The sequence below is a fragment of the Nerophis ophidion genome, linkage group LG07, assembly GCF_033978795.1.
Source record: "Nerophis ophidion isolate RoL-2023_Sa linkage group LG07, RoL_Noph_v1.0, whole genome shotgun sequence".
In the NCBI taxonomy this organism is placed as follows: domain Eukaryota; kingdom Metazoa; phylum Chordata; class Actinopteri; order Syngnathiformes; family Syngnathidae; genus Nerophis; species Nerophis ophidion.
The window spans coordinates 51,063,889-51,080,662 of record NC_084617.1 but is presented as its reverse complement, the minus strand read 5'-3'; the positions used below and the strand labels follow the sequence as shown (position 1 = coordinate 51,080,662).

At 39.9% G+C, this 16,774-nt stretch overlaps 1 protein-coding gene across 1 annotated transcript in view; it reads left to right on the top strand.

Annotated features, from left to right (window-relative positions):
* Positions 1-3,540: 3,540 nt before the first annotated feature.
* homer1b (homer scaffold protein 1b) overlaps positions 3,541-16,774 on the top strand; it is a 105,634-nt gene continuing 92,400 nt past the window's right edge. Inside the window, exon 1 of the mRNA XM_061906362.1 lies at positions 3,541-3,680. Coding sequence (XP_061762346.1) covers positions 3,676-3,680 — 5 coding nt within the window. The 5' untranslated portion in view covers positions 3,541-3,675. The remainder of the gene's footprint in view (positions 3,681-16,774) is intronic.

Here is a 16,774-nt window from a genome sequence, read left to right as displayed (position 1 = left end):
GAATATTGCAATAACTGTATCCACTCTGCATTCATAGATCCACGTTGATGTCCATGTTGCTGATTAACAGCCATACAAACTAAGAACTCTTCCAAAATTAAATCAATTACTCCATAAAATATTATTTATATAGCCCTTAATCACAAGGGCGTCAAAGTGCCGCACCAACCCCAACAAATATATTGCACTATATAAATAGGCCCGAGTGTGTGAATGTAATTGTTGTCTATCTGTGTTGGCCCTGCGATGAGGTGCTGACTTGTCCAGGGTGTACCCCGCCTGAGATTGATTGATCGATCGATTGATTGATTGATTGATACTTTTATTAGTAGATTGCACAGTTCAGTACATATTCCGTACAATTGACCACTAAATGGTAACACCCGAATAAGTTTTTCAACTTGTTTAAGTCGGGGTCCACGTAAATGAATTCATGGTAGGCAGGTTCAAGTGACGTCGAGGCCATATTGGGGCCACATTGGGGGCCAAAATGGGGCCACACGCACGTTTACACTGGAGACTGATAAAGATCACATTTTACCTGCAGTGTAAACAGTCAGCCAGAAAAAAATCTCTACTTTTTATTTAATTTTTTTTGTCATGAAAAATGGAGGTTTTTGTAATGAAAAAGGGAGGTTTTTTGTGTTGGTGCACTCATTGTAAGTGTATCTTGTGTTTTTCATGTTGATTTAATTAAAAAATAATAATAATTTTACTAACATTTTTTTTTTTTAATTATTAAAAATTCTTCTGTTTTACATCACTGACTCTTCCAGTATTGTTGTCTTAACTTCTGTGCAGCACTTTGTGAAATCTCTATTGTGTTTTTTAAAAATGTGTTATATAAATAAAGTTGATTGGATGTCAAGTGTAAATCCACCCATGGCATTTGTTGACATTCAGGCACGCTAGCTTTTGTTAGCGGTGAGCTACTGTATCCTCCTACGGTGTGTAGTGAAACATGTTTAGCTATTCCTCGTCCTGCAGGGATGATACTTGTAAGAAACGTACTTTATTTGTCGCCATGGAGACTGCGGCTGGACCTCATGAGGGCATTTCAGTGTTATAACTTCACCTTTATTGTTAGTGTTTTGGCCAAAATGTGTCTATTATCCCTTTTCTGTCTACATACTGTGTCTGCTTGTAAGTACTCTGTGATTGTGCGCTGCCGAACCTGATCCTCTGCTCATAAAACCAGCAATGTCCCGGGAACCGGTACATTTCAAACAGAGTATAGTACCGTTTTTGATTCAGTAGAACCGCGATACTATATCAGTACCGGTAAACTGTACAACCCTAATACAATGACGTAAAGACTCCCATTAACTCCATTGTTAGATGACTTCCACTAGTTCGTTAGAATGCTTTAAAAAAGAAAAATGTGTAAAGATTGTGAATCCATCCATTTTCTTTCTCCCGTTCAGGGTCGTGGGGGTTGCTGGAGCCTCTCTCAGTTGCATTCGGGCGGAAGGTGGGTTACACCCTGAACAAGTCGCCACCTCATGGCAGGCCCAACACAGATAGACGGACAACATTCACATTCACACACTAGGGCCCGTTTAGTGTTGCCAATCAACCTGTCATCCCCAGGTGCATGTCTTTGGAGGTGGGAGGAAGCCGGAGTAACCGGAGGGAACCCACGCAGTCACAGGGAGAACATGCAAACTCCACACCAGGGGTCACCAACCTTTTTGAAACCAAGAGCTACTTCTTGGGTACTGATTAATGCGAAGGGCTACCAGTTTGATACACACTTAAATAAATTGCCAGAAATAGCCAATTTGCTCAATTTACCTTTAATAAAAAAAACTATACATATAAAAAAAAAAGGGTATTTCTGTCAGTCATTCCGTCGTACATTTGTTTTCCTTTTACGGAAGGTTTTTTGTAGAGAATAAATGAGGAAAAAAACACTTAATTGAACGGTTTAAAAGAGGAGAAAACACGAAAAAAAATGAAAATAAAATTTAGAAACATAGTTTATCTTCAATTTCAACTCTTTAAAATTCAAAATTCAACTGAAAAAAATGAATAGAAAAACCAGCTAATTCAAATCTTTTTGAAAAAAATAAAAAAAATAATTTATGGAACATCATTAGTAATTTTTCCTAATTAAGATTAATTTTACAATTTTTATGACATGTTTTAAATAGGTTAAAATCCAATCTGCACTTTGTTACAGTATATAACAAATTGGACCACGCTATATTTCTAACAAAGACAAATCATTATTTCTTCTAGATTTTCCAGAACAAAAATTTTAAAAGAAATTCAAAGGACTTTGAAATAAGATTTAAATTTGATTCTACAGATTTTCTAGATTTGCCAGAATATTTTTTTAAATTTTAATCATAATAAGTTTGAAGAAATAGTTCACAAATATTCTTTGTCGAAAAAACAAGCTAAAATGAACAATTAAATTAAAATATATTTATTATTCATTACAAAAATAATAAAAAAAAATACTTGAACAATGATTTAAATTGTCAGGAAAGAAGAGGAAGGAATTTAAAAGGTAAAAACGTGTTTAAAAATCCTAAAATTATTTTTAAGGTTGTATTTTTTCTCTAAAATTGTCTTTCTCAAAGTTATAAGAAGCAAAGTAAAAAAATTAATAAATGCATTTAAACAAGTGAAGACCAAGTCTTTAAAATATTTTCTTGGATTTTCAGATTCTATTTGAGTTTTGTCTGTTAGAATTAAAAAGGTCGAGACCACCTTGCTGACACATAAATAAAATGTAAAAAATAGAGGTAGCGATGGTAAGTGCTGCTATTTAAGCTATTTTTAGAACAGGCCAGCGGGCTACTCATCTGGTCCTTACGGGCTACCTAGTGCCCGCGGGCACCGCGTTGGTAACCCCTGCTCCACACCAAAAGTCCCCGAGCCCGGGGATCGAACCCGGAACCCAGGACACACGCACTAACTCCTGTATCACCGCGCTGATAGGGAAAAATTATCCCCCAAAAGTGCAATTTTCCTCACAACGCCTCAAAAAGAACCGAGTCTCTTGAGCGCCCCAGTAACGTCACTGCGGAGGACGGTTGCGGTGACGTGAGAAGTTCAATAGTGACACGCTGCTCCGTGGGAGGGAGGCGGATCAGATGCATCATCATTATCACGGCAGACAGATGTGGACGCCCAATCAATACACGATGCGCCTTTACGTTGTTGACCATGTATGGCGTCAGTATAAATGATATATATCAGGTACTGCAGACAATGATCTTATTTAGAGACGTGCTAATGTAACGCGTGGGCAGAGTGGGGGTGTCGCCTGTGAGCCAATGGTGATAGGGGAGAGGGAGGCGGGTGGACGGTGTGATGCTGCCGCGCATCATCTTCTGCCTCTGGTTTGTCTTCCACAGTCCACGCAGCGAGGCTCCTCCACCCCCCTCCTCCAGCTCGGATCCGCCGTCGACCGCCCGTCGCTGCTCCTCCCGCAGGAAGAGCTGCAGCTGCAGGACACGGTGCCATGCGCACGGCGACGTTTCCGCGTGGGCCCGCGCAGTGACAGCCGCGGGGGATGGAGCGCTCGTCATCGCATTCCTGCAGACGAGACCGACGGTGATCTAGACGGGAGGCTGCGTCGTCCTCACCCATTCCAGACTACGTCTTCGTCTCCAGGGGAGATCGCTTCTTGGTGACCAGAGGAACGCACATAAAGCCTCAACAATGGGGTAAGTGATTTATTTATTTATTATTTTTTTAATCAACGCTTGGCTGACATGCAAAACACTGCGAGGACATCATGTCATGTATGCATCTTGTTAAGGTTTCTTATATTCATGTGACCAATGGACTTCAGGCCCTGCGTGGAAAGTTACCTCCATTGCAGCAAGTTTGTTCTCAAAGTAAGAAGTCATTATGGCCTCCATTAAAAGCCAATGAAAATGCGCCTTTAAAGGCCTACTGAAATGAGATTTTCTTATTTGAACGGGGATAGCAGGTCCATTCTATGTGTCATACTTGATCATTTCGCGATATTGCCATATTTTTGCTGAAAGGATTTAGTAGAGAACATCCACGATAAAGTTCGCAACTTTCGGTGCTAACAGAAAAGTCCTGCCTCTACCTGAAGTCGCAGACGATGACGTCTCATGTTGATGGCTCCTCACATCTTTACATTGTTTTTAATGGGAGCCTCCAACAAAAAGTGCTATTCCGACCGAGAAAACGACAATTTCCCCATTAATTTGAGCGAAGATGAAAGATTTGTGTTTGAGGATATTGATAGCGACGGACTAGGAAAAAAAAATGTGATTGCATTGAGACGGATTCAGATGTTTTTAGACACATTTACTAGGATAATTCTGGGAAATCCCTTATCTTTCTATTTTGTTGCTAGTGTTTTAGTGAGTTTAACAGTACCTGATAGTCGGAGGTGTGTGTCCACGGGTGTGTTGACGCGCAGTGTCTCAAGGAAGTCGATGGCAGCTTTATGGAAAGAAGCGACTTGTTACCACAATTTTCTCACCGAAACCTGCTGGTTGGCATTCGCTTGGGATCCATGTCCGCTCTGATCCATAGTAAAGTTTTACCTTCGTGAATTTTAAACAAGGAATCACCGTGTGTTTGTGTTGCTAAAGGCTAAAGCTTCCCAACTCCACCTTTCTACTTTGACTTCTCCAATATTAATTGAACAAATTGCAAAGGATTCAGCAACACAGATCTCCAAAATACTGTGGAATTATGCGGTTAAAGCAGACGACTTTTAGCTGTGTGTGTGTGCAGCGCTCCTATTTCCTAACAGCCCATGACGTCAAGCGTACACGTCATCATTACGCGACGTTTTCAAGAAAAAACTCCCGGGAAATTTAAAATTGCAATTTAGTAAACTAAAAAGGCCCTATTGGCATGTGTTGCAATGTTAATATTTCATCACTGATATATAAACTATCAGACTGCGTGTTTGGTAGTAGTGGGTTTCAGTAGGCCTTTAAACAAGCCAATATTAGCTCAGAGGGCAATATGTCCAAACCACAGGTGTCAACCTCAAGGCCCAGGGCCAGATGTGGCCCGCCACTTCATTTTATTTGGCCCCTCGAAAGCCTGGAAATAATATACAGTACCGTAAATTTTCATACTAAATGTGTTTTTTCTTTCTATTTTGGGGGATAAATAATATTGTGTTAACTTAACTATTGTCTAATTATGCCCAAAAATATTATCCAACATTCAAACCATTTAAAAAAAATAAATATACAATATTTCCTTGAATTGCCGCAGGGCATATAGTATTCATCTGCCTTGGATTAGTGCCGGGTCAAACTCGCTTCCCAAAATAATTAGCGCATGCTTAGTATTACCGCCTGGTCAAACTTGTGACGTCACGAGTGACACTTCTCCTGTCATCATTTTCAAAATGGAGGAGGCTGATTTCAATACCGGTAATTTGAAATCGCATAAAGGGAAGAAGATTAAGAGCTATTCAGTAGGATTTAAGGTCCAAGCTTACATCACACTCAAATTTTTACTGCATACCTTTGGTAGGTGCCGGAAAGAGAAGAGCTTTTAATATAATTAGGGCTTGCTTAGTTTTACTGCATGCCTTTGGTAAGCGCAGGAGTGAGAAGAGGTTTTAAATTAATTAGCGCCCTGGCGGCAATTCAAGGAAATACGGTACATACTAATAATGATAGCCATCAAAGTGTGCAATGTAAAAGTGCATTTTCATGCATCACACTTTATATCGGAATACTTTATTTTGACATGCGCAGCACAGACCGTAAACGGAAGTATAAGAAGGGGAAGCAGTGACTTCCGCTGTAAATAAACACGGCTCTGTGCATTTCTGCCTGTCCGACGTCACGTTATTTATCCCTCAATTTTTCCTTAAATTTGCTACTTTTGTTTTACCTCTCTTTTTGAAATGGAGCTGTTCTGTGCCCTCCACGTTGTGATATGTACTGGTTGCCGTAGTTTCTGTAATCGCAGACGTGACGTCATCGGTGCGCGTCTTCATTTTACGTGCCTGAGGCTAGCAGTTAGCATCTGGTGTAGCTGTAAGGCCGTAAAAAAAAATTACCACAATATTTGAACTTCTTTTTTTTACCTTAATTGCTATATATTTATTTGGTTCTAGGTAACCTTTCGCATTAATGCACATGAGTATGCACACTCAGTAGTGTTGAGCAGCCATTTTTTTATAGGTAACACATTTTTCCAGCACACCGGCCCGGAAACCTTTTTGGGGGTTTACGGCGGTCAATATGTACGCACAGGCAGCCTGTGCACACGTACAAAAGCAGTCCAAGAGAAGTAATGAACAATTTGCAGTAATGTTGTTTTTATGATAGAATATACATTCAATGACAGTTAAAGCTAACTATCAACGTCACTATTATTAGCTAACAACACCTCAAGCTAAAGCCTGTGGATGTGTTACGTACGTACGTAGTTACGTCATTACGTTGTAAGAGGGCGAGATATAACGCTTAAAATACACTGGAAAAGTTATCGCCCTCTAGGCATTTGTGTCAATGTTGGAAACCCCCTTTAAATGCTATTTCACAGCCATGTACTTTGATAAAAATTTACTGTAACGTTACAAAGGACTGTAAAAATTATGATATCTTATGTTTCACAGCTATTACCTGTTATCTTACAGTACTATAAAAGAAAAAAAATACTGTTACTTTGTAACAAATGACTGTAAAAATTCCGATGTCCTTATGTTTCACACCACTTCACTGATATTACACAGTAAAATACTGTTCTGCTAGTCCTCTGTAATATCACAACAATTGACTATACATTCAAACTGATTTGTCCCTTAAAGGGATCCAGACACTACGTCCCACACTCTTGTACAGCAGGTGGGCGTATGTCGTTAAACCGAGAGAATAATGACCACTATTGCAAAGTGACAGTATGTAGTTCTGACTGTATTGTAATTAACTGTAAAATCACAGTTACAGTAAATGTTGATGTTAAGATATTTCATAGTAAATTACTATAAATGCTACTTTGAAAATAATAAAGAAGCCTGTGGATTTACAATTACATTGTCTGTACAGTTGTCCCACATCACATCACTATTAAAAAATTGCACCTTCACTACATGAAGGATGTTTTCTTCAACAATTTTTTAAATTCATGTTCTACAATTATTTGGTCCTAAATTAATCATTTTCAAGCATAAAATGACTAATTAAACTAGGAATATCAATACTACAGTAGTATTGGCGACTATGGATGAGACCTAACCAATCAGAGCGCACTGTTCAGTATCTTGACCACTGATTGGCTCAGCGTCAGGCGGCATTTCTATGTTAGATTAAAATTATATTAATATGACTAAAGGGTTTTATGTTATGTCTAGAAGGCTCACATAATGTTGAAAAACATATTTACACAGGTTTTTTATTCTCTTGCTATGAAATATTTGATGTATGATTCCTGCTTTGTGGAAATTCATTTATGGCGGTCATGTCCGGAACCAATTAACAGTGATAAACGAGGGCTGGCTGATCTACTAAATCAAGGGTGTCACACTTGTTTTCGTCAAGGGCCACATTGCAGTTAGGTGCTGTCCTTGGAGGGAAACTTGTCACAGCGAATAATATATGAATTTGCCTATACATTTGAATATTTATATATATATATATATATTTGTTTTTTTTAATTTTTTTTATGCACACTGTAAAAAAAAATGTGTATAATTATACAGTAAAAACAGGCAACTCACTCACCGGAATTTTGCTGCAGTAAAAAGTGTTTTATTTTTTTACAATATCCATCCATCCATTTTCTACCGCTAGTCCCTTTCAGGGTAGCGAGGTGGGCGCTGGAGCCTATCTCAGCTGCGTTTCGGGTCGAAGGCAGGGTACACCCTGGACAAGTCGCCACCTCATCATTTTACAGTAAATGGAAAAACTGTCAGCTTAGTGGTGTGTATTTTATTGTAAAATGTGACTGTGGTTTTAAAACATCTTACTGTAAATGGAAAAACAGCACCACTGTTACATTAAAAAAAAATTCTGGCAACAGAGCTGCCTGTTTTTTACCGCAAAAAAATGTGCAACCCTTCTTCCGTTTACAATAATACATGGTAAAAACAACAAGCGTAGATTTTACCTTGAACAATGTGCTCAGTTGACAGAATTTTACTGTAAAAAAAAAGAAAGAGTTGTTTTTTTTTATTTAAAGTTAATATGCTGTAAAGAACACCATCAATTTAACCTTTAAAATCTACAGTGAACAAGTTGATAGTTAACTTGCTTTGAAATCATAGTCATATAGATATCTACAGCATTTGTTTTAAAGGCCTACTAAAAATGAGATTTTTTTATTTAAACGGGGATAGCAGGTCCATTCTATGTGTCATACTTGATCATTTTGCGATATTGCCATATTTTTGCTGAAAGGATTTAGTAGAGAACATCAGCGATAAAGTTCGCAACTTTTGGTCGCTAACAGAAAAGCACTGTCATTACCGGAAGTCGCAGACGATGACATCACATGTTGATGGCTCCTCACATCCTCACATTGTTTTTAATGGGAGCATCCAACAAAAAGAGCTATTGGGACCGAGAAAACGACAATTTCCCCATTAATTTGAGCGACGATGAAAGATTTGTCTTTGAGGATATTGATAGCGACGGACTAGAAAAAAAAAAAAAAGCGATTGCATTGGGACCGATTCAGATGTTTTTAGACACATTTGCTAGGATAATTCTGGGAAATCCCTTATCTTTCTATTGTGTTGCTAGTGTTTTAGTGAGATTAAATAGTACCTGATAGTCGGAGGTGTGTGCCCACGGGTGTCTTGACGCCAGTGTCTCAGGGAAGTCGACGGCAGCTTTATGGACGGCGCAAGCTCAGCTGATCTCCGGAAGAAGCGACTTTTTACCACAATTTTCTCACCGAAACCCGTTGGTTGACATTCGGTCGGGATTCATGTTCGCTTGACCGCTGTGATCCATAGTAAAGTTTCACCTCCGGGAATATTAAACAAGGAATCACCGTGTGTTTGTGTGGCTAAAGCTTCCCAACTCCACCTTTCTACTTTGACTTCTCCAATATTAATTGAACAAATTGCAAAAGATTCAGCAACACAGATCTCCAAAATACTGTGGAATTATGCGGTTAAAGCAGACGACTTTTAGCTGTGTGTGTGCGCAGCACTCATATTTCGTAACAGTCCGTGACGTCACGCGTACACGTCATCATTACGCGACGTTTTCAAGAAGAAACTCGCGGGAAATTTAAAATTGCAATTTAGTAAACTAAAAAGGCCGTATTGGCATGTGTTGCAATGTTAATATTTCATCATTGATATATAAACTATCAGACTGCGTGGTGGGTTGTAGTGGGTTTCAGTAGGCCTTTAACTTTAACCTCCAACGTTGTTTGGAAAGTAAGACGATATAATATTTTTTGCGATATTGGTTAATATTAAAGTGGAAAAAAATTTGCAATTTCATGCATTAGGTACGTTTTCTTCTGTCCAAACGGAAATAACAAATTCATTTACTAAGCAAAGTTATGGTACCTTATAGACGCATATTTTTTCCAGGCCTTCAAGTGCCATATAAAATGATGCGGCGGGCCAGACCTGGTCCCTGGGCCTTGAGTTTGACACCTGTGTACTAAATAGAACTTTCAGTTTAGGAACATGGATCCCACCTGGTTTAACATCACTGCTTCCGATGCTACCTTCATTTTCATTCAAAGGTAACATTTTTAGAATCCTTCAAAATAAACCATCATAAAGTGTAGACAGGAAGTGACACACAAACATGCAAATAACGTCACGCTCCTAGCCGACCATATAAACAGTTAAGTAATATTCCAGCTGAGGGGCACGGGCGACGACATTTTCTCCAACATTCCCAAACGTCTGCGCTGTGACGTTCCGTACATCCTGTTCCGGGTGGTTTAGACGCGGTGGGAATCGAGCTGGCTGCAGTGCTGCCCGATCTTCTTGTGCCACATAGTGGCATCCTGTCTCCATGGCAACAGCTGTGACCTTAAATATCTCTGACAACAAGATGTACCTGCTCGGTGCTCCACGGTGCCCCTTGCCATGCCTCCCACGGCCCCCCAGCCATCTCCAGCCCAGTGGTCCGTAGCCCCCACCATGCCATCCTTTCATCAACAGATGTCTCCCACAGTTTATTGGGATTAATGGCACAGCGGGCGGTTGATAATATGGCGCGAGGCATGTGTGCATTTTCAGCCCAAACTCCTGCCTTTGCTGTAACACACTGAAAGGTGCTCTTTCACACCTCCCACAGTGTGGGCAGCTCATCCGCTGTATAACCCACCGTCTCCCACCCAGCATCACTGAGCTCTGCCACGCTGGTGACTAAGTTCCTGTTATGCAACCGACTCAATGAGTCAATTGATCCTCAATGGAACATTATCGAGTGCGATTGAGAGTACAATGAGGACTCGTGTGTTAAGTTACCTGCATGGGAGGATGTGTCGTTCTGTGGTAATGACACCATTAAAGCCACATTTTACACTCAGAACTTTAGTGGTTCACTGGAAAGATGGCACAGATTACATGTCATCCAATGAGGAAACCATCACAGTCAATGTCTATTGTCACGGCAACGAGTCAGCATGGACGGGGTTCAACACAGATGTCAAACTCAAGGCCTGAGGGCCACATCTGGCCCGCCCAATGCATTTATGTGGTCTTCCATATCATTTTATTGTTATCCGCCAAATCATTTTATTGCGTCTGGGCACATCATTTTATTGTTATCCCCCATATTGTTTTATCGCGGCTGGCCACATAATTTTATTGTTATCCGCCATATCGTTTTATTGTTACCCGCCACTTCATGTCATTGTGGTCCGCCACATCCTTTTATGTGGTCCGCCATATCATTTTATAGCAACTGGCCACATAATTTTATTGTAATCCACCATGACAATTAATGTGGTCCGCCATATCCTTTAATTGTGGCTGGTCACATTTTTTTTTATTGTGGCCCACTACGTCATTTTATTGAGGACCGCCGCGCCCCTTTAATTGGCCCTTCCCATAACTTTAATGTAATCCTCCACGTCATTTTAACGTGGTCCGGCCTGCCACATAGTTTTAGGTCGTCGATCACATCATTTATGTGGCCCGCCATATCATTTTACATGGTCTGCCACCACATTTATGTGACCAGCCACTTTGTTGTACATGGTCTGCCACATAATTATGTGGCCCGCCACATTTTTAAAATAGCCAACCACATCATTTTACATGGTCTGCCACATCATTTACGTGGCCAGCCACATTTTTTAAGTGGCATGCCTTGTCATTTTACATGATATGCCACCACATTTATGTGTCCCGCCACGTCATTTTACATGGTCTGCCAAATCATTTACGTGGCCAGACACATTTTTTTAAGGTGGCCCTCCATGTCATTTCACATGGTATGCCACTTCATTTACGTGGCTAGCCACATTTTTAAGTGGCCTGCCTTGTCATTTTACATGATCTGCCACATCATTTATGTGTCCCGCCACATCATTTTACATGTCTGCCACATCATTTACGTGGCCAGACACATTTTTTTAAAAGTGGCCCTCCATGTCATTTTTTTTAGTGTCTGCCACATCATCTACGTGGCCAGACACATTTTTATGTGGCCCTCCATGTCATTTTACATGATCTGCCACATCATTTACATGGCCACCCACTTCATTGTACATGGTCTGCCACTACATTAATGTGGCCAGACATATTTTTTAAAATGGCCCATCACGTCATTGTACATGGTCTGCCACATCATTTGTGTGGCCAGGCACTTTTTTAATGTGGCCAGGCACTTTTTTAACGTGGCCAGAAACTTTTTTAACGTGGGCCTCCTGCCACATCATTTACGTGGCCAGCCACATCATTTTATTGTGGCTCGCCAAATATTTTTATTTGCCCTACTACATAATTGAACTGGCCCACCACAACATTGTATGTGTCCCACCACGTCATTTATTATCTGATGTTCCAAGCATTTATTTGAGGATATCAAAAATATACACTTAAATATCTGCTCGTCATCTTGACTTAATAATTTCCAAGGAAGTTATCCATCAATCTGTGTAAATATGTAATAATCAAAAGCAGTTGCCTTTGTAAATTATGGAACAAGGCTAATATATGTTTACTTTCATATATATTGACTGTTAAATGGGGCCCTCTGAGTGCAGCCATAATTGTGATGTGGCGCCTAAAGAGTTTGACACCCCTGGCATACATCTATAATTATCTGCCTACCCTCCTGCCAATTTAAATCATTCATTAAAAGTCCTGTTATATACTATTTTTCAACTATTTCAGATACATCTTTGTGTGTTGCCCCATGTGGGCAACTAGCCAGAGCTAAATACAGTGGAACCTCCATGACTGTGCAACCTTACATTTACAAAACCCCCGGCAGCCATTTTGGGCCTGCTCATATTGAAGAAATTGAGGAAGCCGGCTTTGTACTACAGCAAGTTTTTAATTGTGACGAGATCCAACTTTTCTGGAAAAATATTCCAAAGCAAACTTCACAGCGGAGGAGATGATTACCTCTAGTTCAGTGGTGCCTCTTCCAAGAGCACACACACAAACACACGTAATGTGTTTTAAATGTTTATTATTGTAGCAATACGGTTAATGTTACAGACTTGTGTGGATTCTGATTGTTTGTGAGGGCACCAAAGGGACTTCTGTGTGTGTGCGCAACTTAGCAGAGCAGAGCATACAGAGGAAAGTTCAGTTTGTTGTTGTTGTTTAGGTTTGTTTGTAAAGAGATAGTTAATTCATTACCTCCTTGTTATGTTTGCTTGATATACAGTACTGTTTGGCACTTTAGATTGTGTACAAATATGGACTTTTGTCAAGGCTAAAATCCATTATTTTTATTTCCATTGTTTTCTATGGAGAAATTTGCTTCAAATACACACTTTGGTTCAAGAACAAATTAGGCTCGTAAATCGAGGTTGCACTGTCGCCGCCAAGAGAGGCTGAATAGCGGAAAACAATACCTTGCCAGCGTTAGCAACGCGAAATGAGAGCTGCATTGCCAACATTACATTTGCTGGAGGAACACACAATGACAAAACCGACAGCTCTTTCTAGCTGACTGACAGATAGTTGGACTAATTTTAAGATGTGAAGTGAAGCCTGTGGGCTCATTTAATGGGGAACGAGGTTTTTATAGAAATAAAAAAAAGTGAACTTCAAAAGCAAACATTTCAGCGCTTCTTCCAATAATAAATGAGGCAGATGTTGGATTTTTTTTCCTCAAATTTAGTGGTCATAAACAGGCTCTAGGGACATATATTACCATTATAGCATCATTAAAAAGTCAATTTTGCATAATAGGGGACATTTAAAACCATATAATTATATTTGGTGATTGAATTATTCATTATAAGGTAATAGAACAGTGGGATTTCTGTCCACCAATCAGCTTTGGAAGATAATAATCATCAAACCAATACTATTAAAGTCAATTATAAATCCTTATTTTTAGAGGACATTGTGCTGCTGATGCAATTACAAATGTCCAAAAACTTATATGAATGAGAGATTAAACTTAGTGGCAGTGTCACCTCTGTTAAATAATTCATTCCAAAAGACGAGGATTGAATTGTCCGGAAAAAAAAAAAAAAATTCCAACTCCAATTTCAAATCCAAGTCACCAACGAGTGGTTACAATGGCAAACAGGCTAGTTTGTTAGCCGCCATGTTTGGTCTTACGATAATCAGGATGGTATACCAAAACCTGGGCGAACTCTCAGCAAAAATACTTGTAGAACATGAAACCTACGAAAAGTGGGGCGTGTTGAGGTGGATTTCACAGACCCTTGCATCTACGCCTGTGTATAAATCCAAGGAATGCCCAAATGTTATTATTATATGATTTTAGACCAGCACTATTCAATTGGCGGCCAGCGGGCCACATTTTTTCTTTTGGCCCGCCGAACAATCACCCAAATAGGCTCGATGGAACCATTTAAGCTTGGGTTGCTCATGTATGCAGTATTCCCACCACACTGCAGGGGGGGAAAAGCGAGGCATATGTGTCACAATAAAGCAGCTAAGGCAGACCTGGGCAAAACACGTCCCATGGGCCCGTTAAGATTTTCAATCCGGCCTGCCGGACGTTTTACATAGTTTTTTTAGACCTTTAACATCCAAACTGTCGCCGCCATTATGAGGGTTGAAATCTGCACTTTTGGGTGTTATAGGAGTTCATATGGTAATCTACGTCACAGCAGCTCAGACAAGGAACAATGCAGAGTGGGCGGGGTTTGTTTTCAGAGCAGCCAGCCCAAAACGCATGCGTCAGGAACAGATGCGGAAGCAATTTTGAATAACAAATGTCTGCATAAAAGTGATAATATATCATATATAGTTGTTATAGAACTTTGCATTCATATTTTGTTACATTTTTGTTGTGTTTTGCTTGATTGTAAAATATGTCTATCGAGGAGCTGGTCTGAGAAGTAAAAAATGTTAATCAGTGTTTTATTGTTCATAACTAATATTATAAATTCCAATTTCTTTATTTTCATGTACATTTTGGGTGTTCCATTCAGTGAAATTCCACTCGGTTTTTTTGAGGTGGTCTGTTTTTAGAATTCTATCGGACATTGTGACTTTTGGTATTAGTGTTCCTGGAAAAAAGGGACCCAAACACACATACTGTACAGCAGATTTTTACAGCTAAATGTGTATATAATTTGTATACACATTTACATTGGCCCCCCAAGACACATTTTTTTCTCTCAATGTGGCCCCGGAGTAAAAATATTTGCCCTGCTCTGAGCTAAGGGGTAAGTAGAGAAAGACTATAATAATAATAATAATAATGGATTAGATTTATATCACGCTTTTCTATTACTACTCATTAAACCCTGAAAAAATGTGTAAATAAATTTAAAAAAATCGTATTTTTAATGAATGAATGTATGAATGAGCAAATGCTCGAGTCATTGTTTTCTGGCGGACCTTTAGCGACGGACACATTGATACGGACAAGCAGCGACAATTGTAGAAATCCCAGCGTGTGAGTTTCCTCAGGAAACTTGGTCAAACATTTGTAAGTAGATATTTAGCAAAAATATATTTAGTTTATTTTGTATTAAATTGCTGACTTTGTGATGCCTTTTGTATTCATGGTCATGTTGTTTTTGTCTGAGAGCAACAATCATACCTCGTTTACAACTAAATTTGAGCATACAGTGTGTGCAATGTTGATGCGGGTGTTGTTTAAGTTTTATATGTGTAAGCATTTGTAGTTTATTGTGTGAATGTATTAACTAGAGCTGTCAATGTTAATGCATTGAGGCACGTGATTAACAAATAAATACATCAATCAATCAAAATTAATCACACCATTTGTAATGGCCGCACGTAAAAACCCGGAAGTCTGCATTTATTGTTACACAATGTAAAGATGAGTGATGAGAGGTGCCCAAATTCACTTCAGAACATACTCCGATGGAAGTTACGATAAAACTGAGGGAATTTGTTGGCATTGCATTGACACCATTTCTTATCATCGGCGCGCAACAAGTTTAAAATAGCATCTTAAAGCAAAGCACATACAGGGTTTCTCTAGGGCAGGGGTCGGCAACTCGATGCTCCGTAGCCGCCTGCGGCTCTTTGGCAACTCTGATGCGACTCAGCTGCACAATCACCGACCCCCCAGATTGTTGCGGGGAGATTACGGAATTCAATGCGTCTCCTGGACATCACCCGGAGTCAACGTTCTCCAATTTTCACTCGGACTACAATATTAAGGGCGTGCCGTGATGACATTACTCTTAACGTTCTCTTGAGCGTCATCGCGCCCGCCATTCACAGAACGCTATTTGCGTCCTCTTGAACGTCATCACGCTCGCCGTTCACAGAATGCTATTTGCGTGCCGACCGGACACAAGCATTTCGCTGCTTCTATCGGCACATGTATAAGATTGCAAGGGATACTGGGTGACACAGAGTACACTGACGATTGTGATATGAACAACTTTGACACTTCTTGTAATATGTGCCACATTGTAAACCCACACAAAAGAAGAATGAGGAACACATTTCGGGAGAAAATCCCCACAGTAACACAACATAAACGCAAAACAACAAATACCCAGAATCCTTTGCATCCATGATAGTTCCTGACTATGTTATACACACCGCGAGCAACAAACCCCCCCTCCCCCTAGGAGTGTTGAAGTTGTTTATATCACAACCGTCAGTGTACTCTGTGTCACGCAGTATGCCTTCCAGTCGTGTGTGTGCATCTGCGGAAGCCTCTCACAACATGATGCTGGACTGGCAAGCAGTTTGTACATGTTGTAGAAGGTGTTTAAGGCAATGACTTCATAGCATGCCCTTATTCTTGTCATCTGGGTGACCACCAGCAGATATTGACGAGAATAGTTGTGACCCCCTTTGTCTTCCTCATTTTGTGAGACGGTTCGAAATGGCTCTTTGAGTGGTAAAGGTTGCCGCCCCCTGCTCTAGGGCATTAAAAAGTATTAAATTAATTATGCAAAAATTCGTGCCTTAATTGGCATTAAAAAGCGTTGAATTCAATATCCAGACGCATTAAAAAAGTATACAAGTAGGTCTGTTCTGATAGTAGTAAATCAGTCAGTCGACCGGTAAATGAAAATGAACTCAATAACTTTGCTGCTGTCGATAAATTGCTGCGTCTGTCTGTGTTTCTTTTCTTCAACTGCGGCTTTCAAACTGCATATAAAAAGTCTTGAAAGGTTTGAAAGCGTGAAAAACACTGCCTCCATAATGTAAACGAAACGGTTCCGGGGT